The 20,636-nt window shown below is 38.6% G+C and overlaps 2 protein-coding genes across 3 annotated transcripts; one reads left to right on the plus strand and one right to left on the minus strand.

The window, feature by feature from the left end:
- The first annotated feature begins 10,760 nt into the window (after window positions 1–10,760).
- LOC149389821 (uncharacterized) lies at window positions 10,761–14,824 on the plus strand. The gene is made up of 9 exons (XM_089622731.1): window positions 10,761–11,838; window positions 11,908–12,056; window positions 12,162–12,268; window positions 12,848–12,905; window positions 12,963–13,064; window positions 13,156–13,401; window positions 13,497–13,781; window positions 13,847–13,948; window positions 14,084–14,824. The coding sequence occupies exons 1-9, from the start codon at window positions 10,761–10,763 to the stop codon at window positions 14,822–14,824; spliced, it is 2,868 nt and encodes a 955-aa protein (XP_089478857.1).
- Window positions 14,825–16,176: 1,352 nt separating this feature from the next.
- On the minus strand, window positions 16,177–19,674 carry LOC149389822 (protein FAR1-RELATED SEQUENCE 5-like). 2 transcript variants are annotated; one of them, XM_089624692.1, is made up of 3 exons: window positions 19,465–19,674; window positions 16,988–19,012; window positions 16,177–16,542 (listed from the first exon to the last, which is right to left on the minus strand). In XM_089624692.1, the coding sequence occupies exons 2-3, from the start codon at window positions 18,959–18,961 to the stop codon at window positions 16,375–16,377; spliced, it is 2,142 nt and encodes a 713-aa protein (XP_089480818.1). In that variant the 5' UTR covers window positions 18,962–19,012; window positions 19,465–19,674; the 3' UTR covers window positions 16,177–16,374. The 2 variants fall into 2 exon arrangements, with proteins under 2 accessions (XP_089480818.1, XP_089480819.1); XM_089624693.1 differs by having other exon boundaries at window positions 16,988–19,046.
- Window positions 19,675–20,636: the final 962 nt, after the last annotated feature.

A 20,636-nucleotide genomic window follows, 5' to 3' on the forward strand; every position in this document is an offset into this window, starting at 1 on the left:
AAAGCTTGGGACTTTATTCTCAAGAACAAAGATCGCATTGTGGCAAAAGGTTTTTGTCATGTGACTATATTTGACTTCTAAATAGCTAAACCAACTACAACCAAGTTGATACTCTCTAGTGCATTTCATATGGGCTGAAAAATGCATCAAATTGATATCAATAATATTTTTCTCAATGGAGTCCTCCATGAGGATATATATATATATATATATATATATATATATATATATATATATATATATATATATATATATATATATATATATATATATACACTCAACCTCATGGCTACAAATACGTCAAGACCAACAATTGGGTGTTGCCTCATAAAATCTCTATATGGCTTAAAACAGCCCCCTCTAGATTGGTTTGAAAAGCTTCTTGATCCACTACTTCATCAGGGCTTCACTTCAGCAAAATCTGTTCAATCACAATCTGTTCATTAAACTGCATTAGAGATCATTATAGATTAGCAAGCATTGACTTGCCTACGGGGAATCATTCAATGATGAGTTCATGACTGGGACTTAATGTTATTCCACAAAATATCTTCATTCTCGTGCATGTGAACGACTATACTCATTGGCATTGATGAATCAGATATTAAACTCATCATTAAGAATCTTGATGCTCAACTCTCTCTTAATTGATCTAGGAGAGATTAGTTCATTTTTTTGGTGTGAAGTTAATAAGACCTCGTATGGCTTGTTCCTCTATCAATATAAGTACACCAAAGACTTGTTGGTTAAATCTAACAGGCATGGTGATAAATCTGTTAATTCGATTTTTTGCACAACATTTGCGATGTACGTATTGCGGAGGAATCCAGATAAACACTTCATGAGAGGGATGATTTCCTTCCCTTAGTTACAAATAAATTAGAGCTACTGGGGCAAGACCCGAAAATAAACAATTTCTAAGGTTCTTTGAGAATGGTAACCGGGATGGTTGTTAGATCTTGGTGATGGGAGAGGTGAATTGAGTGATGTGTGTTCTTGAGGAAAAAAAATTTAGGAGGTGGGTTGTTGAAATTTTTTGGATGAAAGGGGATGGTTGTACATTTTCTGCTATATATTTTGTGCTTTCCCCTTTATGTGGTGAAAGGGTTTTTTTTTTTTTTTTTTATTTTTTTTTTATAGAGTTTTAAGAGTGTTGGGTGTTTTTAGTGGTTGTGGAGCTCAATGTAGGTGAAGGAACTTGTGGAGATTATTTTGGTTAGTTTTGGGCGTAATTTGGGAAGGCTTGTCGTGTGGATGGGCTTGGAAGCATGTTTGGCCGAGAGGAGGGATCTAGGATCGAGAAGAGGGGGTCAAGACCGAGAGGGCGTCAAGGATCCTAGACAAAAATGACTTTTAAAGTGACGAGAGGAGGGGGTCAAAACCGAGAGGAAAGGCTTTGGATCGAGAAGAAGGTGTCTAGGGCCGATAGAATGGGTCCATGATCGAGAGGAAGGGTCCATGACCAAGAGAATAGGTACATGACCGAGAGAATGAGCCAATGACCGAGAGAAAAGGGTCTATCAACGAGAGAATAAGGCTATGACCGAGAGAACAAGTCCATGACCGAGAGAAAGGGCCTAGGGCTCATATGACTATGCGGTGACCATAGAATTCTCCTCGTATATGCTCGTGAAATGACCATGCGGTGACCGTAGAATTCTCCATGTGTCATCCACGTACCATGCTCATGCATGGCCATGATCCTTCCTCTGTGTCATTCTTGTGTCATGGCCAATAGATCTCGCCATGTCTTGACCTTGGCCTTGTCTTGGGGCTCGTGTCACATGTCACTTTTTTCGTTGAGGGGTCATTTTTCGGTGTCAGAAAATGACGCCATAAAAAATCTACGCAAACAACTATCACCTAAGGTCACAAGTTCCTGAACTATGGCAATGCACCAGTAATTGATGTCACTAGGCTTGAGCTAGCCTTTAGTGTGAATAAGGTTTGTTAATTCATGCATGAACCTCTAGAGGACCATTTAAAAGAAGTCAAGCACATCTTGTGATACTTAAGTTGAACTATAAAGTATGTCACTCACTAGAAACACTCTAATACTATTCACGCCTTCACTTTGACTAGTTTTAGTGATGTTGACTTGGCATCATATATGCTCGATCGTTGATCCAACTCAAGGTATTGAATTCACCTCAGACCTAATCGTATTTCCTAGTAATCTAAGCTGCAACATATTGTTTCAATTCTTCAGCTAAAGCAAAGTGTCGTAGTCTTATTGAACTAGTTGCTGAGGTTTGCTAGACACATTACTTCCTCTCTCAACTCTTAGTTACCAGTTCTCGGTTTCATACGATATGGTATCTTGAGTTGAGCACGTTATCCTTGTTGTCCAATCTAATGTATTGCATGCTTGGACCAAATATATTGAGTTGGACTTTTATTTTGACTGTGAGAAGGCTCTCAACAAGCTCATCAAAGTTTAACACATTCTTCGTTGATCGGGTCGTTCTTCACAAAGCGTGTCTCAATTTTTTTTTTCTTCTCATAAAATACGTATCAAGGTCAAGATTCTCAATGTTTGTACCATGAGCTTGACATGGGTGTCAGAGTAATAGCTCCACATAAATATTGAGTCATTATTAAACTCGCATGTCCACTTATATGTTTCGTACTGGTTGTCCACATAATGTCCACTATTGCGGAATAAAGAATCCTAAATTATTTAGATTCTATGGAAACATGAACAACAGACCTAGTTTTCATTTTAATTAAACAGTAGATGAACTACTATTAAAAAAAAAAAAAACTAATAGGAACATTCTAACCGGAAGGATTAGAATCTACTCACAGTTAATCATGCTATTTGAATTTTCACGTCATTTGATAATCTTCAAAGTCTTCGAGATCTTCGCGTTCTTCATTGATGGATCGACACCAAGTCTTTTGAGCCGTTCTCCGAATGAACAAGGACCAAGGCATGGGCCAACTCTTTACTCACTTACTTATTCCAACAAGATGTCGTAATAATTCTCTCTTTCTTTTTTTTGGGTAGTGGTATGAACGAATATCTCACTCTCAGGGTGAAAGGAAAAATGTCCAACCAAGAGAGAGAGTAGGGATGAAATTTTTTCCTATATACCCACGTAGACCCTATCCGCCACAGGTATGGTCTTACCCGAATAAATGGGCAGGGTACGAGTATTACTCATTAAAAATTGGGCACTGTAGTTTAATAGCCAACAAAAATATTCATGTTTTGGAAATAGTCAACGTTTGCAAACTTTTAGAAAAATAGCCAAACAGCCTATGTGACATAAGTGATAGCTAACAAAAATTAATTTTATAACCTTAGCTTTTTAAATTCGTCACTTTTTCTCTCCTACTTTTTTTTCTACATTTTTTTTTTCATAAAACTTCAAAAATCCATATGTATCTCATATGAACTCGAAATTAAGTGATTTCAAATCCTACGGATTCGTGGCGCCGAGATCTTCAAAAATAGATCCATTGTGTTTGATAAAAAAAATCATGTTTAATGCGTCATGTTTACATGTGTTTGTAATGACTTTTCCAAAAATACTCAATAAATTTCCATTTATTTCCGGATGATTTCCGAAAATTTTCAGTTTTCTAAGGCAGTAACGTGATTTTTCTACATCTGTGACATTAAAATATATTTTTCATCCAACACAATGGGTCTATTTTTGAAGAACTCGGCGCCACGAATCCGTATGATTTGGAATCACTCAATTTCGAGTTCATATATGAGATAGATATGGATTTTTGAAGTTTGGTTGAAAAAAAAATGTTTGGAAAAAAAGTAAGAGAGAGAAAGTGATGAATTCAAAACCAAAAGAGAGAGAAAGTGACGAATATAGAAAAAAACAGCTAAATTGATTTAAGGGCATTTTTGGAATTTTAACCCATTACTCCCACTGCCACCACATACATTTGGCTATTTTTCTATAACTTTCTAAACGTTGGCTAAATCCCAAACGTTAAGATTAAGATGGTTTAGTTAGTTAGAAATTTCTTAAAAATTATACGGGTATGTGTATGGTATGATTTTTAACTACCCTATCTAGGACCCTACCCATACTCTACCCGTTTGAAATTATTAATATCTTTATGAATTCTAAGCAAACTTTAGTGTACGTATTTATTAATTTAAGTATTTTTTAGATTTATTTAATTTTTTATTTAAGTATTCTTTTTAGATTTGTTTATTTTTATTAATAAATCTACTATTAAATAAGTAAAAATACTCATGTGTTACCCTGTACCCTCTAGAGTTTTACCAAGACTTAGACCCATTAAAAATAAATGGGTATGGGTAGGATACGATTTTTTTTAAAAAAACATTCGTTGGTAGGGTTTGGTTTTGTAGGTTTCTACTTAGACCTACCCATTGCCATCCCTAAGACGGAGTGGCCGAAATTCCAAGTGTGGAATGAGCCTATATTGGTTGAAAATTCTCAACCCTCTCCCCTATTTATAGGTTTAAAGCTCACCCAAATAAAATATGCATTTTCCTGATTTTATTTGATCTTTCTATATAATATGATATACTTATTCTAGGAATAAAATAAATTAATATATTAATAAATTCTCATATCCCATAGAATATTGTGAAAATGACTTTCAGTGTCTTCTTTTCAAACTTATTCTCTACAATACCCCATTATTTTCTTCAATGCCTCATTATATTTCGAGAAAATAGTATCTCATTTGTTTAATCGAATTGCGCGATATATCCCATTTATTTTCAGAAATATCAAACATCTCCATTCAGTTTAATATAAATGATGCATACATCCCCTAAAAATATGATATATCCCAAATACCACATTTTAGTTGATTTTTTACAAAAAAATGAACTCCTGAGAATGCCCGTAGTGAAATAAATATTTATTTACTATTTTAATATAAAAAACAAAACCACTCTTTATAAAAAAAAAAAAAAACACTAAATTCTCCGCAACTCGCGAGGAATTTAACATCAAGAAACCCAATTGGCCAAGTCCAAAGGAAATGCCCGACGCGTGCGACGCCTCGGTGCGCCATGCCAAGCATCCGCGCGGCGTGCCACCCACTGAAAGCCGCATTGGGCCCCTCCCCACACGCGCGCGCGACGCACTAAAAAAAGTAACTCTCTTTCGCGACGACGAAAGAGGTAAAAAAGGAAGTCTCCGATTCCACCTTGAACTACCGAGAGGAAAACTCAAAAGTTCATCGCTCACGGTCCCCCGAACCACGAACTTAGGGGGTAATGTTGTCGATCGTTCTCGAAAAATCCGAAATATTAAATTCCCTGCGACCCGCGAGGAATTCAACATCAAGAAACCCAATGGCGAAGCCCAAAGGTAAAGCCCGACTTGAGCCCAAAAAGATCAAAAAGCCCATCCAAAGCAGATAAGCTCGAGCACGTTCGCACGCGCCACAACAGCATGCGCCATGGCAGAGCGCACCACGCCAACAAGGCTGTGAGTCGATCCCACGACGCGCCGCGCCAAGCATCCGTATGGCGCGCCACTCCGCTGAAAACCATGCGCGATCGCATCATGCTTTTCACCCACAACACCTTTCTTATGAAATTGGAGGAAGATATCTAATATTTCTGAAAATTGAAGGGATAAATCGCGCATTCGATTAAACATAGAAGTTACTGTTGATATTTTTCTCTAATTTTTTATTTTCAGTAAATCTATTTTTACCGTTATTTTCTTATTGTTTACGATTATATTTTTCGTGTTCATATTTTTATTTATCTTTTTATTCCAAAAAAAAACAAAATATTTATGGAAAATTTTGAAAATGTGAGATTTTAATAAATTATATATTTGTGACATGTTTCCTAGTATATTCGAGTCATCGCTCATCATCTTCGAGTTTCTCTCATCTATTGTTGCGCCATAAAATTCAGAGTCTTCAAAAGAAAAGAAAAAATATCAGGCACCATGCATCATGATTATTTGCTATATTGTTTTAGCTGGCCATGATATCATCAACGGGGAAAAAAATATACTATGAATCACAGTCCCCACTGAAAAGCCAACAGCAAGCACTTCTTTCAAAGAAGAATAAAAAAAATATATATATGTATAATACAAGAAAAAATATTATATAGTAAGTGTAATTACAACCTTCTTTTTTAAGAAAGAATAACCAGTTTGTTAAAGGGACCAAACTACACTAGCCAGACAGTAGTAGGTATAGTTCTTGTTAGAGCATTTAATATTACATAATTTAATTTAAGAAATAATTAGCTAATTAAATCTCCAAAAGTAGAGAAATTACTAATCAGCCAACGTTTCTCAAATTTTTGATAAATAGTCATCAATAATTATTTACACCGTGAAAATACGTAAATACTCAATAATTATTTATATTTGAGGCCAAAAGTGAAAAAAAAAACAGAAAATGCAAAAATGGAAAAAAAAAACTCCTTCTTTATCAATTGATTACTGACGAATTATTATATTAAAATATGGACGATATGATCGAATTTTTAATTTTTGTTACTATTTACTTAAATTTTATGAAAATAAGTATTTAGCTTAAAATTATTCATTTCAATCACATTATTCTTACTTCAGTATGAAAAATTAGATAGAATATTGTATAGATACGAAAAATTACGAGAGGGGATTATTTTTTTTTCTTCTTCTTTTAATAAATGTTTTTGTGGGGTAATAAGCATTTTCCAACAAATCATGAAAGCATAGCACTCCTATATATCTTTTGGTGGTTCAACACCTTTGAACCGACCACACCATGATGAGGTGGTGAAAAAGGAAGTTCTTTCTTTTGTTCTTCACATTCTTCTCCCACCCATTTCCCCTCATTATTCTTTGTACTATCTTCAACAATTTTATATAAATACATATCTACATAATTCACTTCCAATTCGGAAAATAGAAAAGGGATAAGCAAAAAGTCTAGAAACAAATGAGAAATGTACAATCAATCATGCCTTAAACAAATTGGAGAACGCAAATATCTTGTTCATCGGCCGTAAGTAACTTCACTCGGCATTGTGTCCACTCAAAGTTAAAGTCGATAAATGAATAAAAAGGAAAAAAAAAAAAATATGTCGCTCAAATTTTTATGGAGATTATGATTGAGGGGAAAAAAGTGTGGATACTTTTCTTCTCACATTATTTTTTCTCACATGTACTTGGTCCCTATGGAGTAAGATATCCTGTGGATAGGTAAAGAAACTAAGATAATGATTCTTGGGAAATAAATGGAAGTTTTCATTTATATATATTGCAAAAGGAGGTACGTATATTTTCGCGTAAAAAAATTAGCTAAATTTATTTATTGCCTATCAATTATGAGACAACTTGATGAAGTTCAACGTAATAGTAATACTTTATACAATTAAATCAGCTGTAAAAAAACGAATTCAGCTAAAGCAAATAGTGAGTAAAAAAAGTTTAGAACATCTTATGGAGGTTTGTTGATTTTAAAATATATAAAAATAATTTAGATTTATATATACTAATTCCTAATTTCTTTCCAATTATTTTCCAACGTAACCATGAATCTTACATGCAATGCCTTTTTGTCCCAACCATGTAATGAAAACCTTGGATCACAACTAAAGAATCCAATATATTTGTTTTTTATACCATCATATCTAGTTGTCCAACTTGAAAAAGTGGGCAAATAAAATTGAAAAGAAAAAGGCTTTAATTTACTTGCTGGCTTTGCTAGCTAGGCTTAATTCTTCAAGTGTGGGAGATAAAGTTTAAAGAAAGCCTTTTGTGGTGGTGGTTTTTGTTATTTATTTTTATTGTATAACTGATGAGTTGTTGTCGTTTAGTTTATCATAACCATCTCCTTTAACACCATACTTAATTAAAAAATAAAATGGGTTGGAAAGACATAACGGTCTTTTTGAATGAAAAATAAAATGCAAACAAGTCCACTGTTCTTAGTCTTAATACTTTGAAGTGGGGTATGTTATTATTAAAGGACACACTATTTCAATTACATAAGTGGATAAGAATTTCTTATCTCTATGTTAATAATTTAGCATTAAGCTGAAACGCAATATATATTTATAAATATTTCCCCTTTCATGTCGATTAGAAATAAAGATTTTAGATGCTAAGTTTAGCCAACAAACAAACTTTGCCAAAGCCAATACTAAAAGCTTAACCAAACTCTAGCGTTACTTTTGGCTGTGGCATTAGTACGAACCTCCACAGAAAGAGTAAGAGTGGGTCTATCTGGCCCATTTAGTGCTAGAGTGGAAATTGCTGTGATAATTTGTTTTTGAAACTTACTGCGAGAATAGCATGTTTAAAGTTTTTTTTAGTGTTTTTTAAGTTATAAAGGTTCATTATGTTTATCTTTATAGATATTTTTAAATAAATTCACGTTTTGAGCTTTGTTTATCTATATTTATTGTTTAGAATTTCATTTGAAAGTAAAACAACTCTAAATAATATTTACAATTTAATAATTTTTTTTAAACGTAATATTTAAAAATATTACATTTTAAAAAGAGATTTGTAAAGAAATAGCCACTTGAGGAGAGGTGTTCTAAAATATTAGCCCAACTATCAGTTTATTAGGCAAATGGCCCAACATTAGACAAAGTATCAAAAATACCCTTCCTCAATATCCAAACTATCATCTTTCTCTCTGAATCGATCTTCTTTTTCAACTATGAGCTCTGACCCAAATTAAATGGCGATCTTTCCGATCCCGGCGACGATCTTCTCCGCGGCGATAATGGTGGTCCTGACCAACGCGACGAACACGAACCGCATATACTCATCGCGATCTCTGATAGCTTCACTTTCGGAATCGTGTTCGGTCTCCGATGAGACTCGTGCCATCGGTCTCAGAGCTGTTCGTAGCTGAAAGAATCCATCTCAGAGCTGTTCAGCGAACTTCATCCCCACGCCGGGCGTCGCGTCCTCTCGAGCTTGCAAAGGCCAGCGCGTCTTCCAACCCTAAGACCTGGATCGCCATCGGGGTAGGCGTCGCCGGGATCTGAGACAGGTATGTTGGTTTTTTCAAATGGTAAATATTATTTACTATCGAACGGCGATTTGTAAATATTATTTACTATCGAACGGCGATTTGTAAATAATATTTACTTATCATTTTTATGAATAATCTAACCCAAAATCGTTCGGAGATGACGTCTAGGGTCCAGTTAATTCTGTGTGTCTATATTTGAATCATGGAATTGGCCAAATCTGAGACAGGTATGTTGGTTTTTTCAAATGGTAAATATTATTTACTATCGAACGGCGATTTGTAAATATTATTTACTATCGAACGGCGATTTGTAAATAATATTTACTTATCATTTTTATGAATAATCTAACCCAAAATCGTTTGGAGATGACGTCTAGGAGTTCCCCGACATGTTCTCCGTCTGCGAGGTCCGCGGCGGCGATGCGGAGGCTGGCGGCGGCGTCGGAGCTGCAGAGGCGCGCGGGGGAGTCCGGTCGGGTGGAGTTCCCGAAGAGTTTGATGTTTGGGCGGCGAAGAGGAGGCTCGGGGTCGAGATCCTCCCCTGTTCTGCTTCCACAACCCTGGCTCCGATCTTCTGCTCCTCCGTCACATTCCGAGCGTTCAGCGGCTGCTCCGCCGCGATCGGTCAAGCCAGAATCGGCACCGTATTTCGCTTTGGCGGCGGTGGTGGTGAAGCTTGCGTAAAATCGTTACTTGTTTGGTGAGATTGATTGGACGAGAAATTCAATGGAGCGAATTCAAAGGAGGTTTGAGTTTGCTCTATGACCACAGGTTCGTTGGATTGTTTTGTGAGAGGATTGAAATTTTGGCGGTGTATTATTTGAACGAAGGGTAGTATTGGAATATTATAATGTTTGGTTGTGAATTGGGCTAGTTACTTAAATTTTGTGATAGTTGGGCTAGAATTTTAAAAGTGGTAGTCAATTTGGGCTAGATACCTAGCCGCCCCTTTTAAAAACTAGGCCAAATACCAGACTAAGATTATTTCAAGCCCATTATCAAATTGGCTCATCTTGTTTTTTAAAATAACCATTTTATTATCCTCAAAGATATTGATTAAAAAAACACTTAAACTACAAATAAGTTCAACAGAGAATTCAAAACTTATGAAAAGTGGACCATACTATAACAAGAATCGTAGGTTGCCCGTCTCTTCAAATAGCACGAACCACGAGCAGACTCTTCTATCTTCATCAGTTGCAGGATGATGTGTTCTCGAAGGGCTTTATTTTCGGTCTTTTCGAACGAGGTCCACGACCACCAAAAAAAAAAAAATTAAGACTCAGACCTTTATAATTGAAATAAAACCATACAAAACAAAGATATAAAGGTACAAAAATCATATCTAAATCGAAAATATTAAAACATCTAAAAAAATCCGTTGTGGTATTGAAGAGATCTTACATGAAGACTTATATTGGAATCTTGGCTTTGTGTTTGTAATTCGCACGTTAGATGGGTTACTTTCAGTTAGTCTTGTTTGTTTTAGTCTTAAGTAATCCTTTAAACGCAGGTTATAGGATTTGTTGTTTTACCTTTTTGCCCTTTACTTAAACTATTAAGTAAGATCTTTTATGTAATTTTGTCTTTGTCTTTGTACATTTAAATTGGGTCTTCGTCCCCAATTCTCAATCAATGAAGCAGTTCTTCTTTTTTGTTTCACGATTCTTTTCTCTCGATTCTTTGATTCAATCGTAATATGGTATTAGAGCAGATTTTCCGCAAATCTCTTTGATTGAATCCTCATCGGAGTTTCTCCTTTTCTTCTTCTCTCCATCTCAATTTCCTTCTTCAATCCAGAAATGGCGAGCGAAGAAGCTTTGGCTGGAGAATTGTCTGGGACTGGAATTACATCGCGGAAAAATTCGATCGACGATGTCGTCGATCCCTATTTCTTGCATCACACTGATTCACCAGGAATGATCTTGGTCACACAGCAGATGAATGGCGAGAATTATCATTCATGGAGTCGATCAATGAAGATGGCTCTGCAGATCAAGAACAAGCTAGGGTTTATTGATGGCTCTATTCCGAAACCAGACGGTACAAATCAGAATCATCTGGTTTCCTGGAAGAGGAACAACAACATCGTCATAGCTTGGATCCAGAATTCTTGCACGAAAGAGATCGCCTCGAGCCTAACCTATGGAGAATCGGCGATTGATGTCTGGAAGGACCTTCAAGAAAGGTATGAACAGAGCAATGGACCTCGAATCTTCGAGCTCAGGCGAGAGATCATGAGTCTTGTTCAAGATCAGATGAGTGTTGGTGTTTACTACACCAAACTGAAGATTCTTTGGGAGGAGTTGAGTAATTACAAGCCGCCATGTACTTGCTCGTGTGGAGGATCAAAGGAGCTGCTCAATTTCATCACCAGCGAATACGTGATGAAGTTCCTCATGGGGCTCAATGACTCCTTCAACACCGTACGTGGCCAGATCTTGCTAATGGATCCTCTTCCTCCAATCAACAAAGTCTTTTCGATGGTATGCCAAGATGAAAAGCAAAGATCGGTGAGTTCAGATGTTGCTGGGCAAGATCAAGCCAATCCTATGGCCATGACGGTCAATGATCAGAAGAAGCTCAACAAGAAGGACCGTGGAACATGTACACATTGCAAGATGACCGGTCATACTGTTGACAAATGCTTCAAACTGCATGGCTTCCCTCCTGGATACAAGAACAGGTCTAAAAACCAGGCAAATGTGGCTGAAGGATCTTTCAACCATCAGGAATCCAAGTCAGACTCGAAGGTTACCTCTTCACCAAACTTGACCAATGATCAAATCCACCAGATCATCAACATGCTTTCAAGTCAACTCACCAATCCACCGTCACAAGAAGGTCAAATTGACGTCAACCTGACATCCTTCAATACAGGTTCATGCTGTTATAGTTCAGCATCAGGTTGTATCTCTCATTCTAGCACTAAATGGATTTTGGACTCAGGTGCCTCATGGCATATTTGCAAGGATAAATCTGTTTTTACAACCCTGAAACCCTTGCATAACTCCACTGTTACTTTACCAAATAATTCTATTATTCCAGTAGATTATTATGGTGATATCTCCATTAGCAAAGACCTAACTCTTAAGGATGTTTTGTTAGTGCCTGATTTCAAATTTAACTTGATTTCAGTTCATTGCCTAACTAAAGATCCTTCTATTGTCATATCTTTTACATATAATTGGTTTGATATTCAGGATATCTCGATGAAGAGGATGATTGGTAGGGGTGATTCACAAGGAGGCCTCTATGTGCTGTCCAGGAATTCCAGTTCTCAAGTCAACACTGTGACTGCACAAATATGGCATAACAGACTTGGTCACCTCTCATTCAAGCGTCTAGAATCCTTAAAGAATAAGTTGTCCTATATTTCTTGTGATAAAAACACTCCTTGCTATATCTGTCCTTTAGCTAAGCAAAGAAAATTACCTTTTACTAGCAACAATCACCTGTCTGATAAGATCTTTAACCTGATCCATTGTGATATTTGGGGTCCTTATTCAGTTGTTTCACATTCAGGTCATAGGTTCTTTCTTACCTTAGTTGATGATTGTAGTAGATTTTGCTGGATTTATCTGATGAGAAATAAATCCGGTGTCCATAAAATCATTCCTCGGTTTTGTTCTATGGTAAATAATCATTTTGCTTGTTCCATAAAGCATTTTAGATCAGATAATGCAAATGAGTTGATCTTTTCTTATTTCTTTTCTAAAGTTGGTGTATTACACCAGTACTCATGCGTTGAAACACCACAATAGAACTCTGTTGTGGAAAGAAAGCATCAACACCTCTTGAATGTTGCAAGATCTCTATATTTTCAATCTCAATTGCCTATTCAATATTGGACTGAGTGTGTTATGACTACTGCATATTTGATTAACAGGACTCCTACACCTGCTTTACATCATAAGAGTCCCTATGAGATCCCGTTCAACAAGGATGTTGATTACACTTTTTTACGTGTCTTTGGCTGTTTAACCTTTGCTTCAACTTTACAGGCTCATCGAACCAAGTTCCAGCCACGTGCCAGAAAGTGTATTTTTCTTGGTTATCCCCCTGGGGTTAAGGGATATAGATTGCTTGATATGAATACTAGAGAAGTTTTTAATTCTCGTGATGTCATTTTTCATGAGAAAATTTTTCCCTTTCATTATAATCACTCAAAAACTAGTACTGCTGATCCTTTTCCAGATATTGTATTCCCTGTCCCAAACCTTGATTCTACAGGATGTTCACATGATGATAGACATTCAGAAGACCACCATAGTGTCCCTGACATCCACACTAGAGTCATTGAGGATACTGCTTTGCCTCCACCATCAGATGCTATCCCTTGTACTCAAGACTCTGACCCTATTGACTCTCAAGTCACCAACATACCAATCAGAAGATCTGTTAGACCACGAGCTGCACCAACACGATTACAAGATTATCACTGTAATATGACTTGTACCAAATCAGGTGTTCATGTTCCCTCACCTCATCATATTTCAAAGTTTTGTGTTTATGATCATTTATCCACAAAATTTCAGAATTATGTACTTTCGGTTTCAGATCACTTCCAACCTCAGTACTATCATCAAGCATGTCAATATCCTGAGTGGAGGGAAGCAATGAAAGATGAGTTAACGGCCATGGAGGAAAACAACACCTGGTCTATAGTCACTCTTCCATCAGACAAGAAATCTATAGGATGTAGGTGGGTCTATACAAATAAATTCAACTCCGATGGCTCCTTGGCTAGACATAAAGCACGGTTAGTTGCTAAAGGTTATAACCAACGAGAAGGAATTGATTTTATTGACACATTCTCTCCTGTAGCTAAGCTACTGTCAAAGTGTTGTTAGCCTTATCAGCCTCTCATAATTGGTACTTGGCTTAGTTGGATATAAATAATGCTTTTCTTAATGGTGACTTGTTTGAGGAAGTCTATATGGACTTACCTCCAGGGTATACTAGACAGGGGGCTGGTTTATCTAAACAGGTGTGCAAGCTGCATAAGTCAATCTATGGACTTAAGCAATCTTCACGGCAGTGGAACATTACTTTCACACAAGCCATTATATCCTTTGGTTTTTCACAATCTAAGTGTGACTATTCCTTATTCACACATGGACAGGGTGATAACTTTGTCGCTATTCTCTTATATGTGGATGATATTATCATAGTGGGTCCTAACATGCAGGAAATTGCCAAGGCCGAGCAGTACTTAAATTCCAAGTTCAAACTGAGGGATTTAGGTCCTCTCAAATTCTTTTTAGGAATTGAGATTGCTCGTTCCATTTCTGGGATCGTCATCAGCCAGCGACAATATGCTCTTCAACTTCTTGAAGACTATGGGTTCTTAGACTCTAAACCGGTTACCACACCAATGAATCCTAGAATACGTATCAATTCTGAGGATGGTGTTCTTTTAGAGGATAAAACCCATTATAGAAGTCTTATTGGCAGATTATTATATCTGACCATTTCTAGGCCTGATATTACCTATTCAGTTCATGCCTTAAGCCAATTTTTACAATCTCCACGTGATACTCACTTACAAGCTGTTCATCACTTGCTTAGGTACATTAAGGGATCACCGAGACAAGGATTGTTCTTTTCCGCTAAAGCTTCAGTTCAGCTCAAAGGCTTCTCAGACGCTGATTGGGGTACCTGCCCGGATACACGTCGGTCTATTACGGGGTACTGCGTGTTCATTGGTGATTCCTTGGTGGCCTGGAAGTCCAAGAAACAGAACACTGTGGTCAGATCGTCGGTAGAGGCAGAATACAGAGCTTTGGCAGCGGCAACAAGTGAGCTTGTGTGGTTGAGACAGCTGTTGCACCCCGACGAGTCCAACAGTCTTGTTCTGCGATAACCAAGCGGCAGTGTATATTGCATCCAATCCTGCGTTCCATGAACGAACTAAACACATAGAGATTGACGTCTATTTTGTTCGGGATCATGTGCAACGAGGTGATGTGAAGTTGCTTCCTATTCGAACTAATCATCAGCTTGCCGATGCATTCACGAAGCCCCTTCCAGCTCCATCGCTTCGGTCCATTTTGTCCAAGCTATCCCTCAAAGATATTTTCCGTCCAGCTTGAGGGGGAGTATTGGAATCTCGACTTTGTGTTTGTAATTCGCTGGTTAGATGGGTTACTTTCAGTTAGTCTTGTTTGTTTTAGCCTTAAGTAATCCTTTAAACGCAGGTTATAGGATTTGTTGTTTTACCTTTTTGCCCTTTACTTAAACTATTAAGTAAGGTCTTTTATGTAATTTTGTCTATGTCTTTGTACATTTAAATTGGGTCTTCGTCCCCAATTCTCAATCAATGAAACAGTTCTTCTTTTTTGTTTCACGATTCTTTTCTCTCGATTCTTTGATTCAATCGTGATAACTTACAGAAGAGCGGATCTCCATTGAACTTCTCCCTAAGTCGAAGAGTACCGCTGGTGGACGACTCGAATGTCTCAAAAGAGGCACGGCTAAAAATAAACGTTTCCCCATAGGATTTTTTTTAAAGAGAGAGGAGGCGGCGTGTAAAAATACACATATAATTTCAAAGACAGAGATATTATTATTACATAATTAGCGAAAATAACTAACCCTGTTCAACAAACATATAAGGACTCGTGATTTTTTTTTTTTTTTTTTTTTGTTGTATTTATTTAGTTTTGAGAAGAAAAAAACAACAACGTTGTGTATGTATGGTGAAAAAAGTGACCAAAAAAACCTACATTGATTTTTGCCACCAACTTCATGTTTTGCGACTATTTTATCATCTTTTGCAAGTCCATCCGACAAAATAAAATGTTCCAAGTCCGATGGAGAAACACATTATGTGATCTCTTGGCTAGAAAAAGGACACCTTACTAATCTACAATATTACCCAAAAATTCATACTTACCTAATGGCTTGCTATTTACAACTATTTAGGACTCGTGAATTTTTATTTGTACTTGTTTAGTTTTTAGCAAAGAAAATATAGAAACAACGTTATTAATGGTGAAAAAAGTGACCCAAAAACTACATTGATTTTGCTATACAACTTCTTGTCTTGCGACTATCTTATCATCTTTTCCCGACAAAATAAAATGCATCAAGTTCCAACCACTCCATATCTTCAAACTATCAGAAAACCATAATAACACAGGCTTTTTTGTAAAATCAGAATAAACGGTTAAAATATGGACAAGAGTCAAAGTTCCAAGTCCTATGGAGAAATAATTCGGCTTTACAATACCCTATTGCCACAAAAGAGAGTGAAAAATAGGACAAGTCTCTTGGCTAGAAACATGACACCTTACTAGTCTACAATATACCCAAAAAATCATACTTACCTAATGGCTCTGCAATTTACAACTATGCCATCATAATCTGCCTTGAGTTAATTAGCGTAGGTCAGTCAGTCAGTCAGTGAATCAGTCAATCGTTCAATTCAAGCTCAACGCTTTGAACTTTTGCCAATAATCTCAACTTCTTTTCCTCGATATCTTTCAAAACCGAATTCAGGTTTGTCTGATATGCTTCTTGCTTCTGTCGAGCGCGATCAAGCTCTTCCTTCAGTTCTTCGATTCTCTTGTCTTGGTCATACTATTTTAACAAACCATCGTAATTACAACACTGTTAGCAAAACGGAACGCAAGATCTTGTAGCAATAAGGAAAGAAGTATGATCGAGGGAGTTTGCACGGTTCAAAAACCCCATTTTAATTATTCCATTCACAAAAAGCCCGGCACAGAATATCATAAAATCAAAACATCTGTGCAAAATATTATACAATAGGCTTTTTTTTTAGCACAAATGGTTGCTGAAATTTTTGGAGCAAATGACCCTCAACTATTGATTTTGTAGCATTTTAGACATTTTCGTTTAAGAAAATAATAATGATAATGATAAACTCTTTTGATGAGTGCAACCTGAACAATTTTAAACATATTTACATATTTTTAGCAGCCTGTAAAAAAAAGGTTAAAAATAAAAGTTGGTTCTCGTGAATTTAAAAGGAAAATAAATGACTGCGCAGAGAAGAACTAACCGTGGACATGGATCTCGAATTCCGTTGATAATGATCAAAGACAATAATTGACTCCTCGCTGGGTCCGTTGGCGATGCTAAGCCTAGCACCGCTCTTCGCGAGCTCGATCTTCATCGCGGCCTCTCGTAGAGCAGCGATGGCAGCGTCGTAAATTTCGACCGTTTCGACACCTCCATCGACGTACTTGAGCGCCTCACGGCGGAGAATTTCATAACGAGCAGCGAAAGAGTCTTCTCGCGGAGCTTTCGGGGTTTCGGAGGCGCGATCTTCGAGGAGGTCGAAGCTGGTCTTGGCGTGCCTCGTCCAGCGCTTCAACACGTAACGGCTCGGCAAAGTGAGAACGTTCGTGACCCTAAACACTGCCAAGATGTGTCTGCAAAGAATCCCCGAGAACTCGTACATCTGACAGCTACAACTGGCCATCATGTCTTTGTGGTCGAAGCTGACGGAATAATCCCTCTGGTGGGTATCCGCATATCGGGTCACCCGATACTGGGTCTCGCCGACTTTGGTGGCCGAGAAAGCCAATGTCTCGACCAACTCCTCTTGGAATTTCTGGAACAGCTTCCTCGTGTAGATCCCGGCCGCCTGTTTCTCCATGGGGGAGGGGGTTCGGAGAGGCGGGGCGGCGTGGAGGGTGTCATAATCGGCCTTGATCTCTTTGTCGTGCCGGTTCTCGATCGCCCTCTCGTACTGCCTCGCGAGAAGCTGGAGAGTGGTGGCCGCGTTGACGTAACCGTCGAAGTACGAGTTGATTCGGTCGCTGGCGGTCGACAGCTCGGCGAAGAAAGTGTCCCTCAGGTAAGCGGGGACCCAGTGGCGGCGATCGTCGTACAGCGAGCGAAGCCAGTGGTGGTCCTGGAGGCCGTAGTCGGCGGTGAGGGCGGACCAGGCGGACTCGAACTCGGCGGCAGAGTCGGAGAGGGTGACGCAGCGGCGGAGGTCGGGCTCGAAGCCGGGGTGGCGGGTGGGGAGCATCTCGCGGCACTCCTTGAAGACGTGCCAGCTGCAGAAGCGGTGGCGGGAGCCGGGGAGGACGCGGGCGAGGGCGAGGCGGATGGCGCGGTCGCGGGCGGTGGTGATGGACACGGGCGGGGCCCCGCCGCACACGGCCTCGAGCCACGCGCGGAACAGCCACACGAAGGACTCCTCGGACTCGTTCACCAGAAGGGCGCAGCCGAAGAGGGCGGGCTGGGCGTGGTGGTTGACCCCCGTGAACGCCGCAAACGGGAGCCGGTGCCGCCCCGCCCTGTACCCCGTGTCGAGGGTCACCGCGTCCCCGAAGAAGGCGTAGCTGCGCTTGGCCCGCGCGTCCGCCCAGAACACGTTGCTCAGCCGCGACCGGTCTCCCCCCTGGACGGAGAAGGCGCAGCCCGGCAGGCAGTCGAGGAGGGCGCGCGGGTCGCCGCCCAGGGTCCTCTCGCGGCTGCTGCCCATGTAGTTGCGGCAGTCGCGCTCCGTGAAGCCGACGTTGGCGAGGGACCCGAACTCGGCCACGAGGGCGGACATGATCTCCGCGGGGCCCATGCCGGCGCCCTGGAGGGTGTCGATGAGGGACTTGGCGGCGCCGGAGACGTGGCGGTGGGAGCGCAGGGAGTGGACCTGGTCGGGGGGGACGGGGTCGTGGTTGTGCTCCCTCGCGAACGACCACACCACCCACGACCCCGACCCCTGATGGGCCTTCACCACCATGGCCGCCTTGCACCCCGTGCGGGTCTCCGCGCGCGCCCGCTTCCGCCTCGCCTCCTGCTTCTCCACGCGGAACCCCTCTCTCGCGCACACAAACTGCCTCTGGATCACCGCGCCGTCGCGCCGCGACCGCCTCGAGCTGCTCACGCGCGTGCTGAACCCCACGCGCCGAGCGTACGAGTTGTAGAACGTCTTCGCCGCCTCCTCCGACTCGAACTCCATTCCCTCCCTCGGCTCCAGCACCGACTCCGACTCCGAACCCACGCCCACCTCGTACTCCACCATTGGATCAGATTTTATCACTGCCTTGGCTCAACCTTCATCGCTTTGATCACTCTGTTGCATCACACAACAACGGCCTCTTCATGTGCTTCATGAATCAAAATCAACAGGAAACATAAAACAAAAATAGAAACAGTTGTTCAATACTTCGCACATAATGCCCTTTTTTTTTCCTCCCTAATTACAATTACTCTGTTACGTCAGTGTCAATGGGGAAATGAATCAAAATCCGTTTTCAGACACATCAATGAGCTTGATTCCTGAACTGTATATATTCACACAAACATGAAACAAGAAAACAAATACTATAGCGTCCCTAAAAACTAAGCTCGAAAGGACAAATTCAGAGAGGCATCATCAAACTTATGCCCAAGTCATTTCCCAAGCATTCTTAAACGAATTTCAAAACCAACTACAACATAGTAAGTACGAAACGGGTAAGAATTCCAGATACCATGAAGAAGAAGAAGAAGGTTGGAAAAAAAATTAGGGCTTTTGGATAATACCATTGATTTGCATGAACTAATCTTTTCCTGATTCTCGAGCAAATCATTCACCTGAATTTACTTTTTTCTTTTTAAAAGGAAATTTCTGAATTCACTTGGTGCATGTCAATCGAGTCACTTTCAAGCTCTTCCGACAAATGATGAATCGGTAGAATCTCCGAAAATTATAGTTTAGTAACTAATATTTAAGTTGCAAATATATAATGGGAGTTTGTCGCTTACACCAATGTTCAAAATACTGACCATATATAACAGCTTAAATATCGTTTTATTCTCAAAACACCGTTTTTATAGAAAAAAAAATTACTATAACAGCCAAAACAGAAAAATTATTCATGAAATACCTATATAGCTCTGGCTCAAAATTTAAGCACGAGTTATCAGGATGAAGACCATTGTTGCTTACTAAAATTCATAGAACCACACAAGTTTATATGAAGTGATTTCTTTAAATTTTTTAATTTCACAATAAGGTGAACTTTATTTGTTAGCTAAATAACATCAAAGATTTTTTATTTTTTATTTTTATTTTTGCATTCCATTACTTCAAGTTAAAATCAAGTAGTTCAAAATTAAATAAATATTATATATTCATTCATTACATATATTTATAGATATAAATATATATATAGATATGTTATATATATATATATATATATCTATCTATTTAAAATATAATTGTTATATGTATCATTAAATTACATATACATAATATCTATTTTTATAGGATTTTTGTCGATATATCCATCGGTAATCGATATATCACCGATATAATCGGTAGTCGGTATTAAAATTGTTATAGAATATCTGTCTATATATCCGTCGATACTCGATATATCCGGAAAATCAGAACCTCGGTGTGAATATCGGTATCGATATTTTAAATCTTGGGTTAGACAATTAAAATTTTATTAGTTTAGTTATCTAATAATTAAGAAAATATCATAAACTAAGATAATATATATGAGTCAATTATATATACCTTATTTGAGTTATATCTTTAATACTTAAATAATTAAATTATAATTTTAATTAAAAATAATCATTCGAGTATTTGATAAAATTTATTTAAATAACAAACTTATCCTTATAAATTATAATTATTTTCTTCAAATGTATTAGGCATTCCAATTTAGAATTCTAAATTGTTATCATTCACAAGTTTAAAATAC

This window comes from Urtica dioica, chromosome 8, assembly GCF_054948205.1.
Source record: "Urtica dioica subsp. dioica isolate 48M chromosome 8, U.dioica_male_clone48M_v1_H2, whole genome shotgun sequence".
In the NCBI taxonomy this organism is placed as follows: domain Eukaryota; kingdom Viridiplantae; phylum Streptophyta; class Magnoliopsida; order Rosales; family Urticaceae; genus Urtica; species Urtica dioica.

Bases quoted from the DNA above. Each gene is read 5' to 3' on its own strand.
- LOC149389821 (XM_089622731.1), top strand. From the start codon at position 10,761: ATGGCGAGCGAAGAAGCTTTGGCTGGAGAATTGTCTGGGACTGGAATT. The intron at 12,269-12,847 runs GCATAACAGACT...TTTGATTAACAG, and splicing joins ACTGTGACTGCACAAATATG to GACTCCTACACCTGCTTTAC. The intron at 13,065-13,155 runs GTTTTTAATTCT...ATCCTTTTCCAG, and splicing joins TTGATATGAATACTAGAGAA to ATATTGTATTCCCTGTCCCA.
- LOC149389822 (XM_089624692.1), bottom strand. From the start codon at position 18,961: ATGGTGGAGTACGAGGTGGGCGTGGGTTCGGAGTCGGAGTCGGTGCTG. The intron at 16,543-16,987 runs GTTAGTTCTTCT...TTGTTAAAATAG, and splicing joins ATTCGAGATCCATGTCCACG to TATGACCAAGACAAGAGAAT.